The 11738-nt window shown below is 36.1% G+C and overlaps 2 protein-coding genes across 2 annotated transcripts in view; one reads left to right on the top strand and one right to left on the bottom strand.

Annotated features, from left to right (window-relative positions):
• Positions 1–8294, bottom strand: part of LOC107606023 (protein translocase subunit SECA2, chloroplastic) — an 18187-nt gene extending 9893 nt beyond the window's left edge. Inside the window, 6 exon segments of the mRNA XM_021106362.1 lie at positions 4812–4937; positions 5110–5229; positions 5337–5573; positions 5667–5939; positions 6069–6124; positions 6480–8294. Of these exon segments, the coding sequence (XP_020962021.1) occupies positions 4812–4937; positions 5110–5229; positions 5337–5573; positions 5667–5939; positions 6069–6124; positions 6480–8157 (2490 nt within the window). The 5' untranslated portion in view covers positions 8158–8294.
• Positions 8267–11053, top strand: LOC107606022 (keratinocyte-associated protein 2). The gene is made up of 5 exons (XM_016307986.2): positions 8267–8420; positions 8705–8863; positions 9874–9925; positions 10390–10456; positions 10653–11053. The coding sequence occupies exons 1-5, from the start codon at positions 8361–8363 to the stop codon at positions 10759–10761; spliced, it is 447 nt and encodes a 148-aa protein (XP_016163472.1). The 5' UTR covers positions 8267–8360; the 3' UTR covers positions 10762–11053.

Below are 11738 nucleotides of genomic sequence, written 5' to 3' on the forward strand. Positions count from 1 at the left end.
ATTTTAAAAAATTTATTTGAAGTATTACTCTTAATTTTCATTATATGTTTTAAAAATTTGAAATTTTTTTCCGATTAATTATCACTTTTCACCGTCAGAAACTCGGATTAAGATCATGTGATTATGTGCTTTTTACGGGAAAAGATTAAAACAGTAGATTCCTTCCTTCTTTCTTTTATTGTCAGCAACTATACTCTCAACAAAAATAAAGGAAAAAAGAAAAAGAAGAAGAAAACCAAAACAACAGTGGGGGAGTCAGTGGCATATACAATGCAAAGTTTTTTTTTTTTTTCAGTATCTCCCAATTTCAATTTGACAGACTAAAAATTAATTTGTCACGGATCAAAATTTTATTTAAATGTTTGTCATTAGATAATAAATTTTACTGTTTTGTCGATTTTTAACAAATTAATGGTGGTTCGATATCTAGTGGTCTGGGAGCGAAACATACGTACCAATTTTCTAAAAGTGCATTAAAGTGTCTTCGATTAAACGGATATCGGGAATAAAGATAAATTAAAATTTATAAATTGGTAAAAAAACGAAAAGATAAAATTTTCAAAAAGAAAATGTGCTGAAAACGAAAAAATTTGCGTTGATAATAAAGGAAAGCAGTAAAATGCCTTTGACTGGGTCAAAGGGCTTTCACATGAAAATCTAAAATGCAGAGAAATGTAAATTGGACAATGAAGATAAAAGATACTTGAAAAATAAAATTTACAAGAAGATAAATTGAAAGAAAGAAAACATGGAAGGAACCCTACAGAAAAGTTACTCGATCGCAGACTCAGGAATTCTGAGATGTGAGTGTGCTTGAGTGTTTTCTGAGTTAAAGTTCCAACCTCTATTCCGTAACTGACAACTAATTACAATTAATTACAAAAATCACAGTCTTGAATGCATACTCCTTGGTAACCGTTCCCGACATTTGGCTATAAATATTTCCCATGATTTTCTCGCGTGATGAAAGTCTCTAACTTCTCCACTATCATAACTGCTCAATCTACTTATTCGAATATCTTGTTCGATTACCTGTCTCGAAAATCTTGTTCGATTTGGCCTGTTCGATTTGGCCTATTCGATGTAATAAAGTAAAGAGTAAATGCCATTTCCGGTCCCTAACCATTTACCCGATGAACTTCCCACCCCTAAGAAATCTAAATACCCAAATCGATCTCTATCTATTTAGATATCTGTACATTCCAGTCCCTGCAACCGGTTCCGAGCAAGTCACTTGCTGATGTGTTAGTAAATTGTCCACATGGGTTTCTCTTCTTCATAATTGGGACAAATCGCCCATGTAACTTTGTTGAAACGTTGCGTTTCATTATGAGCGTTATTGCATAAAACACCTTCCTCTCCCTCTTCATTTACATTTGGCCCTAAGTTTGAAACATTTCTCCTTCCCTCCAAAAGAGCATTACGTTGAGGACGTGCGAGCGTGCTGCACCATTGCGTAGGAAGACATTGACTGCATTTGGTAAGTTTCTTTGAAACGGTAAGGAATGTTTCGTTCTCTTCTACTTACTTTATCTTTCACTGTAGTCAAGTTGAGGAGTGTGTCAGATAGTGGGAGTGAAATTAGTTTTGATAACTCAGTTCTCCTCTACATGGTGATTATGGGTGGATGGGGTGAAGCACTAGCTTTGTTTGATGAGTTAGGGTTGTTGCGAAACTATCATAGTGATGTTAACTTTAAAAGTTTCTACCTTTGTGTTTACTGATGAGTTAAGAATTCTTAACTGATAGACATTATAGTCTATTTGCTATTGATTAAGTTTGAAATTTAGCTCTGTTACTAAGTTGTGGTTTGAATTTTTACAGATGTTTGTGTTTGTTGTCACTGTTTTTCATCATGGTGGAAAACTCAAGAAAGATCCAGATGGAGTGTTACGGTACGTAAATGGAAAGATTGAGAAATTTCCACCCATGGATGTTGATTTTGTCAACAAAAAGAATTTGGAAGAACTCTTCAGGGGATTAGATTATCTAGAATACAAAGAAATTTACTGGCTTGATCCAACAGCAAGAAACTTGGAGTTTGGGCTTCATATCCTTAAGGGTGACCAGGATATTAATGACATGTGTGAAGCCACCCTAAGTTGTCCAGATAGAAATGAGTTCTACATCTACTTTGAACACCCGGTAAGTCAACCAATGGTAGTCGAACCAGAACCAGAACCAGAGGAAGAGCCCGTTGTGGTCACAGATGAATCCTCATCGGATGACGGATACGAGAGTGCCGAGGATGAGATCTACAAGCCTCTTCCTCCTGGTTATGAGACTGATAGTTAGTGATATTGAGTCACCAAAAAGACATGAAAAAAATAAAAAAAAAAAGCATCGGTGTCTCCATGAAACAAGAAGAAGCAGTCACCTAAGAAAAATGGTAAGAAATCATCAAAGAGGTATACCGGAAGGAGGAGAAAGAGACATGTGCTATACGGTGAATCTAGTAAAGGAAATCGAACTGAGACACCTCCTAGTGGGTTGGGTTCTGCCCAAGGGCCAGTAGAAACAGATATGGGAGGTCCAGCAATGGTTAATGAGAAGAGTGACAGTGATGACTACAACTATGAATATGCTTCCAAAGAATGTCATATCCCAGTATCTTCTGAGGATGAGAGGATAATGCACGAACTTGATTTCAATGAAGAAAATGAATATGGAGAGGTTCAGTTTGAGCTTGGAATGCAATTTTCGGGTATGGAGAGATTTAAGAAGGCCTTAAAGGATGTATTTGTCTGGGATGGAAGAGATTGCATGTATATCAAGAATGAGAAGGAGAGGGTCAGGGCTAGATGTGCAGAGGAGAACTGCCCATGGTTGATATACGTGGCAAGGAACTCAAAAACAATGGCATTTGAGATAAAAATATTTTACAACAAGCATACATGTGGAAGGGATTATGGAAGCAACTTGGTTGAGTTAATACTCAAAATGGTCCCTGAAATTTGACCCCGACGCAATTTAGTCCTTAAATTTTCAATTGACTCAAATTGTACCCTGAAATTTTGACCCGTGCCTCAATTGGCCCTTCCGACGTTTTTTCGTCATCAGAAAGCTGACTTGGCAATTTTAAATGACACGTGGCACTGTAACAGTTAGATGACATGGCCAAAATTTTCAAAGCATCAATTTAATCCCTCACAATTTGAACATAAAACCTAACGGTTAGATAAAAAAATTATAAAATAAAATAATAAATTACATAAATATCCTCATCTTCTTCCTCTCACATCTTCTTCGCCTTCTTACATCTTCTTCCAACAACCACCATCCAACAACTATCATTGTTATCATCACACTTACCACTGCACCACCAAGATTTATTATAATCGATTATTAGATCTTAATGATCTTTATAGAAAAAATATGAAATAATTTTGCAAAATGTCATTAATATCCTTTTTCTTTATTATCCTTTTTTAAAAAAAAAACCTTGAGTTCTTCCACTAACCTTTTCAGGTGTGGCCATTGGCATTCATGAAGGTTGAGGCGCTATGAATCTTTTCGACAGTAAATTGTTCTCCATATGACCCTTCCTTCATGGCACTCTATCATCTATATATGTAACGAAGCATTGTAATTTGAGATTGCAAATTTTGGGTCTTTCTTTTTTGAAATTTCAACTTTTAAGTTTGTCAAACAAGCATCGACCAAAAATTTTATTTCCATATTTATTAGGACTCCCAAGACTTACTATCCTAGGAGTTAATAGAGACTTGGTGGTTTGAGATTAAAAAGTTAAACATGTGAAAAAAATGAGTCAAATAAAAGAAAGAAAATAGAAAAAATAGCAGTTGTAATAAAAAAAACAAAATACAAGAACTAACATTCTTGACCTTTTGTTGTGTATTCAGTGAGATTATGTTATTTGCAATAGGAGTTAGGGAAGAAACAAATGAAATTGAATCAGGCTTAGTGATGTACAGAAACAGGAGTGAGAGAGAGAATAAAAAAAAAGAGGTAAAATTGAAATTTTTTAAAATAAAACTATTATTTAAAATATTTAAATATAAATATAATTATTATATATATAATAAAATGTTTAAATCTTAGTCATTAGTTCAAATTTTTAATGGTCATGATTCAAAAGAAATCTTGGATCACCAATATTACTTTCTCCATCTAAGAAAGCTCTTAAAAATTTAAATTTTTAATGTATTTATTTATATTTATTAAATAAAAAGATATAAAATTTTTTAATAATAATAAACTTATCATGTGTACTTAGTACGTACATTAACTACTATAATTTGAGGGAATTGGCACTGCGCTAGGTTTTATGTTCAAATTGTGAAGGGTTAAATTGATATCTTAAAAAATTTGGCCATGTCATCTAATCGTTACAGTGCCACGTGTTATTTAAAATTGCCAAGTCAGTTTTTCGGTGACGAAAAACGTCCGAAGGGCCAAATTGAGGCTCAGGTCAAAATTTCAGAATACAATTTGAGTCAATTGAAAGTTTAAGTACTAAGTATCGGAGGTCAAATTTCAGGGATCATTTTGAGTATTAACTCAACCTACAAACTGTACAGTAAGTATACAACAGCGTTCAAGTATTACTCAGATCCTGAGCATCACATCATTTGAGAAAATAAAAGAGATTCGGCTGAAACTTGACCTCTCCAACTTGAATAGATGCACGTGGTGGATATATTACCATTTACCACGATAAACCTGAAGGAAAGAAAACTAATGTCAAATTAAACTATCTCACTTGTTGAGAAACAAAAATGAATCTTCTCGTGTATGATTTTAAGCAGAAAAATTATAATAATAATAATAATAATAATAATAAGTGCTACCTTGATAGACTTGTCAGCATATCCAACAAAAAGTTTTCCTTGACAGCTTAAAATAGCCGTTACAACAGAACTGCAAGAAATGGTTCCAAATGCTCTGACATCCAATTCGTCGTCTCCAGCTAATTCCTAAATTCAACAACTTTATCAATGAATTCATGTGTTCATTAAAAACAAAAAATAAAATAAAATATCATACTTAAATTTTGGCAAATTTAAAGCAACTAACAGTGCAAACTAGCATTACTAAGTTCATTTTTTCTCTGTGCTTCCCAAAACACAGCACATTTTGCATCTCTACCTGTATATTTATATTTTTGTCCCAGCCTCCTGTATAAAGGCATTGCCCTTGCATGCTCATAGCAAAAATGGCACCATTATGTAATGATTTGGAACTCATGAACACATCATTTCTCCATACCTAAACAAACAAAGAGATGTTACCCAATGATGTTGGTAGCTAATATGTTGATCAAGTCCATATTTCATATCAAGTGGACTATATTTCATTATTAATCTTCAAGAAACCTTTATGCAGCCGTTCTCATACGCCGCAACAAGCAAATGTCTATCAACAGTAATAGCTAGGATAGACTTCATTTCTCCAGGCATACCTTCCCCTAGCACTGTCAATGGGCTGTGATCGCTAAGATTCCACAACCGAACGGTTCCATCCCAACTACCACTGTAAAGAACCTCATCACACACTACAAGAGTGGAAACTACAGACCTATGACCAGTCATTGTGCACATCAAAGTTCCATCCTGGTAAGAGTACAGAAAACCAAAGAATGAATTTCTCAATGACTATTTTGTTTTAGGGTTGATATAAGTAGACCAAGCAAATGCCAATCTCACCTTTAACAACCAACCTTTTATTGTTCTATCTCCACTTCCAGTGTAGAGACAACGACTTGCTGAAACAGTTAAGGAATGGATACCACTGAAGCGCCAATCCTTCTGCTCATACCATTTCCTTAAGGGGTCTTGCCTGAGAGGAGCAGAAAGCCCCCAGACAAATATGCCCCCTCCATTATCACCACTTACACACAATGGTTCTTTATCATCTACATAAACTATAGCCATGACTTTATCCTCATGACCTTTAAACGTGTGTGAAAGAGAAAAGTCCTACATAAAATTTATATGGATGAAATTAACAATAGAATAAATGAGAAAGAGTTTCCATCGTAATGAGATTATTCTATCTAAAATACAGCCTGTAAAAACCTATCATGTAATTGTGTTTTCAAGTCTTACCAGCAACGACCATACTTTGACAGTTTTATCAAACGAAGAGCTAAACAGATATCCCCCTGCAAAACCACACAAATGCTTATGGAATGGAATATAATTCTTCACTGCATAATCAACTTATATCCTAGCATACCTAACACCATAAGTGAAACTCTGACTGTAACATGGGTAAAGCAACATTAATGCAGAAACTGATCAAGTGCCTAGTTTATGTCGCATTACATGCCATACCAATAATTTATTTATTTGATTGAAGACCCAAGGCTGAATTCATTTCAATAACAATAACAGACATATATTTTATTTTATACCCCAAAACAATAACCCTATTACCTTGTCATCCAATCAAACAGCAAGTGGAATCATGAATTATGATTGATAGAGACGTGTTTAATTTAAGCATGGAATTCATACCGCCAATTGCTAGTCCAGAGATACAATCCAGATGTCCTCGCAGATCTTTAAGTTCAGTCATTCCCTTAGATAAGCTAGCAACCAAATCTGCATCAGGTTTCTCTTCCCCATCAACAACATCTGGTGGCCCATTGTCTTCTTTTTCATTCAACTCACATTGTCCTTGACTGAACTCACCAAAAACCAAGCAGCAACCAGTGCTGCTCCGATTAACCGTAACCTCCAAGTTTTCCAGAAAATCGAATTCAGGTTTGAGTAACATATCCTGAATGCACTTCCGCACATCCACCACACTCATGCGGTTTCCCGGATTCATGTCCAAACATTTGCAAAGTGTCCCCCTCAATGACGGATATTCAGAGCCAAGTTTGTCTTCCAAAACAGAACTAACTTTCTCCGCCCAACAAACATAACTAGCTGATAAGTCAAAGCCATTCTCTTCACTCATTTCAAAGGGAATCTGAGGGAGTGCATCTCCAATGAGAAGCCACAACAGCACACAAGCCAATGACCACACATCTGAGCCATACCCGAACGGATATCTGGAATGCTCATCCTCCGGATTAACAGCAGCATTCTTCTGCAGTAATCGAAACAAAACCTCAGGGCATAAAAAAAGCTCATTTTTTAAACAACCCTTAAACAATCCCTCTTCTTTCTGCCTAACCTTGTTGCCACCAGAAAAACTATACACAGTCTTCCTTCTCATAACCAAAACCTCATTCAAATTAACACAAACACCACCAAGCTCATCGAAAGCAAAGCACGAAGGTCCTAAACAACCAGCAACCAAACCTTCCAAATGCAAAGCCAGCACAGAATCACACACACTCTTCCCAATCACAGCAAAGCTTAAAATCCCATCTTTTTTATCTTCCAATCCCAAACCAAGGAACCCATTCTTCAATTCACCAAACTTCTGCAAAATGCTACCACCATTGTGCCTTTCACACACCAGGTACAATGACCCATCCAATACCTCCACTTCACTCCACAGCCCATAAACCCTAAAAACCCTGCCCTGCCTCACAGAAGCTTCTAGAATCAAAGCTAACTCCTCCCTCACAGCCTCCTTCATCCCCACCAAACATTCCATAATCCTCGCAACATAACTGAACTTAAACTTCGAACAATTCAAAACACGAGGTAAAGAAAAAACAGGAACAAGGCTCAAACACTTGCTATTTCGAGAACAAACACTAACCCTACCCTTCAACGAAGAACTCGAACCAAATTGCCCTCGCAACACAAACCCGCTGGGTTCGGATTCGGGTTCAGGTGGGGACTCCACCGAAACTGCGTCGTGCGGGAGAATCCAGTCCTTCCACTTGGCATAGAACTCGTCGGACCAGAACCGATCTCGAATTACAGACCGATCATCACAACCGTCGATCGTTGACCGTTGAGTCGGTTTCACCGATCGCGAAGAAGAAGAAGAAGAAGATGAAGAGAGGCAAAGCCTGAGAAGGTCGATGTTCTTTGGAAGAGACGAAGGTCCTTGCTCTGAAGAGTACTTAACGAGCTGTGTACACGCCGGGCACCGAATCGTGTTCGGGAACCGCAGCGGAAGCTCCACGAGGCATGCTTCGCAGACGGAGTGACCGCAAGATAGGACCCTAGGGATGGAAACTTGGTCGTCGTAGCGTTCGAGGCACACCGGACACTCCGGCACTTCCATCGCCGGCGGAGTTTTCTGTCTGCGCCGTCGTTTCTGGTTTTGTGCGGAATTTGGAGCGCGAAACGTAAACAGTGTTGATCTAAAACGGCGTCGTTTTCTCCAATGAGCCTTTTTTCCTTTGGACGGATTTACCCTCGCATTTAAATCTGAATTACCTAAATTGCCCCTTTCGTCGTTGTGTTAAAGGTCTACTCGAACGACTAATGCGTGTTTTGAGAGATCTGAACTCTGAGCTGAAGCCGCTGCTTCTGATCTCAGTTGAGGTAAGCTTCTTCCATTTTTCTTTTAACCTCTTCGTTATTCTGTTTGTTTCCTTAGAAAATGCGAGTTGATAAGAAATCGAAATTACTACATCCCTGAATTCAGTTTAGATCGATGTGCCCTAACAGCATTATTGGGATCCATTAAGCATTGGTTGTTGATTTTTTGTAATCTTCTTCACTTGATTGATAACTTCAGCTACTTGTTAAGTGAAACGTAAAGTTGTGCCTACGAACTGTTTGTGTTTTGAACTCATTCACAGTTGTTTGAATTTTGCAATTTGAAGGCCATGGCGGGGTCTGGGAGCTCCATGCTGTATTCCTTTCTGATGTTCACTGTAATTCTCTCGCTTCAAGAAATGTACCGTGCGAAATTAGCATCGACGGAATTGTACACTATACTTGGAGGGTTTATCAGCTCTCTTCTGTTTCTTGTGCTCCTTACTGTGAGTTTTCATCATCAATCTATTGAATTCTTTCTCATGAATCAATCACATTCAAGCACATGAACATTAGCATAGCAATATTTGATATCATTGATATGGACACACACTAGAAGGAGGGACATCTGTTTATGATGGCATTATAATGAAGAGTAGTGCTAGGGAGCCAATGGCCTAAATCGTACAATGTGTACAATGGGCTAAATTTTTGGTTTATGAATAAAATGAGCATCACCTATACTATCCAGAATAACCATCCGGATATCAGGGATAACCATCCGAATACCAGAGATAATAAACATCTCATGTTATAAAAAGCTAATTTTGAGTTCACCAAGATTCGAACTCTTGACCTTCCGGATTTGGAACTCTAATACCATATTTTGAAACCACTCATCCCAAAAGCATAATCTGACAGGATAATGTAACACTAATAACCATATCTCTAATACTTTCTAAATCTTCATTGTACACATTGTACGCTTAGGTCATTGGCTCCCTATACTTTCTCTATAATGAAAGATATATCTTTCGCTCATTCCTTTTCGAATACGGCTCGTTTGGTACTTTTGTTCGGTCTTTTTGGCAGAGAAAGCAATTATATTTTAAGATATGTTGTAATCTGTGCTTGTTAATGTACTAAGGTTTGCCTGAAGCAATCTAATCGTGCACTTAATAATAATTTTTCACTGCATAATGCTTCCTATGAGAGGTGCCATTTTTTGTAATTTGATTTCAGAAGGCTTTTACAAGAATGAGAAAATTCTTTTTTTTTTCCTCCCATATATATATTCGTTCCTTGATCACTCGTTGATATTATCCTTCTACTTTGAGAAAAGAGAAAATTTGTGGTTATTAGTATTGCCAGTAATATATGTGAATGCTTTTTTGGATCTATATAGTCTTTTTGTAATTATATACTGCTTTGTATAATTCTTTCAAGAATTCCATCAGAGCAAAATCTTCCAAGTAAAATGAAGGTATTTATATTTGCTTTACATCTGTGCTTTCAGTTCATTGGAAACTACCAAGAAACAGTTGGTGCAAAAACTGGTTGGGGTGCAGGTATTGTAAATTTCATAATGTTTGTCTGAATGGGTTTGGTTGCATGTGTACTTATTCATGTAACAGAAGAAACTACATGTATGATTACTGGAACTGAACATTTTGCATAAAATTTATTAAACGTTATTGGTGGTCATTCCTTTGTCAACTTAGTTTTGTCAGTAAATTTATCATCCCTTTGGAGTTTGCTAATAGCAACTTTCTTTTGGGGTACATAATAGCATTTCTTTTTATTTGATAAACTATATGCATTAAGCAATATTAACAATTCTAGAAGAAAATGAAGATGAAGTTGTCCTGTGAATTTTATGCTCTAGGTCACTCATGCTATTTATGATGAGTTGTGTGATGACTAGCAGTTAATAAACGACATCTTTATGCCTGCGAATTGCATGGTCCATAGGATGAATCTTTCAACTCTTTCATTCCCCCTGGTTGACAGTTTTTTATTTTTTAATTCACAGTCTTCATAGCAGAAGCAGTTGCCCTGATTGCTGCAAGCACAGTCCACAGGGTTTGCATTACTACATGGTATGCTCCTCCCAACCCCCATAGCAATAGACACACTACTACCTCTTCTGTGCAAATAATAGATTGCCATTTAGATATGAAATCATACTCAAGCATAGCATTAAGATGGTTCCAAATCCAAAATGTATAAATTGATATTTTGGTTTATTCGTATGGACACTTGTTGATCACCCTTCTAATGTTGGCATAATTGCAGTTTCCTGTTCTCGGCTGTATTGCTGTATGAGGTTAACAAAATCTCAGGATCAGTGCTTTCAGTTCAAACAAGCGACTCCAGAAGTAAAAAGTATAGTGGGAGAGGTTAATCTCGTGTGTTCGTATTATGTATGATCACTGTCTAAGCATCTTCAAAGATTTTGTTTGGAGCGTTAGTTAACTACCCTATTATCTTCTCTAAAGTTATCTCACTTTTCCATGTTACAACTTCAGTGCTGAATTCCGTGATGTAAACGATGAGCAAATTACTAAACTAGGATTATCGAGGGTAAAATGAGTGTTACAACTTATAAAATGACTTTTCCAGTTTTCCTTAGTTGACCCTGTTTACTAAATTATTGAGGGTAAAATGAGTGTTACAAGGGTTCTGATTGTTCAAAACTATCACCTTCGCTGAAGTTTCTTTTTTTCTTTTGTGTGTGTGTGTGTGTGTGTGTGTGTTTAGTATCATGGATATGCTTGGCAATTACGTTGTATAAGATCACTCGGTCAAATCCATAATTAACTTGTTATGGTGCAAACTAAGTAAGAGAAAATAGTAACACCTTTTCTTCAAGGTCGAGTCATTCAGATTGGACCGTTAACTTGCTATGTACACTAGCAAACTAATAATCTATCTGGCCATGATTAATCAAATACTACTTATAAATACTAAAACCGGAGAGAAATTTTGATATGTAAAACTTCTGAGAGGCAGTAGTTGGATGATACACAACCGACTCTTTTTACCCTCTGAATATGCAATGCATGGAATAGAACAATCAATAAGCAAATTTATGACATGAAATTCTCTTTCACCATCCTAGTTTTCTAGATTTTATTTTTTTTTAGTATTGCTTTGAACTGTCTCTAACTCCGGTTTGATAAGAGCATTGAAGATATCTTGGACACATATATATGTTTGGATAACATAAAAAATTTTTACAGTTATTTAATCAAATTTGTGGTTAAATAATTTTTTAATAAATTTAAAAATTAATTATTTTTACTAATGTAATAATATATAATTAATTATTTGTATAAAATTCTTTTATGAAAATTAAGTTTTATTTAAAATTTTTTAAAA

This window comes from Arachis ipaensis, chromosome B07 (genome assembly GCF_000816755.2).
Source record: "Arachis ipaensis cultivar K30076 chromosome B07, Araip1.1, whole genome shotgun sequence".
Classification (NCBI taxonomy): Eukaryota; Viridiplantae; Streptophyta; class Magnoliopsida; order Fabales; family Fabaceae; genus Arachis; species Arachis ipaensis.

Bases quoted from the DNA above. Each gene is read 5' to 3' on its own strand.
- LOC107606022 (XM_016307986.2), top strand. From the start codon at position 8,361: ATGCGTGTTTTGAGAGATCTGAACTCTGAGCTGAAGCCGCTGCTTCTG. The intron at 8,421-8,704 runs GTAAGCTTCTTC...TGCAATTTGAAG, and splicing joins TGCTTCTGATCTCAGTTGAG to GCCATGGCGGGGTCTGGGAG. The intron at 10,457-10,652 runs GTATGCTCCTCC...GCATAATTGCAG, and splicing joins AGGGTTTGCATTACTACATG to TTTCCTGTTCTCGGCTGTAT.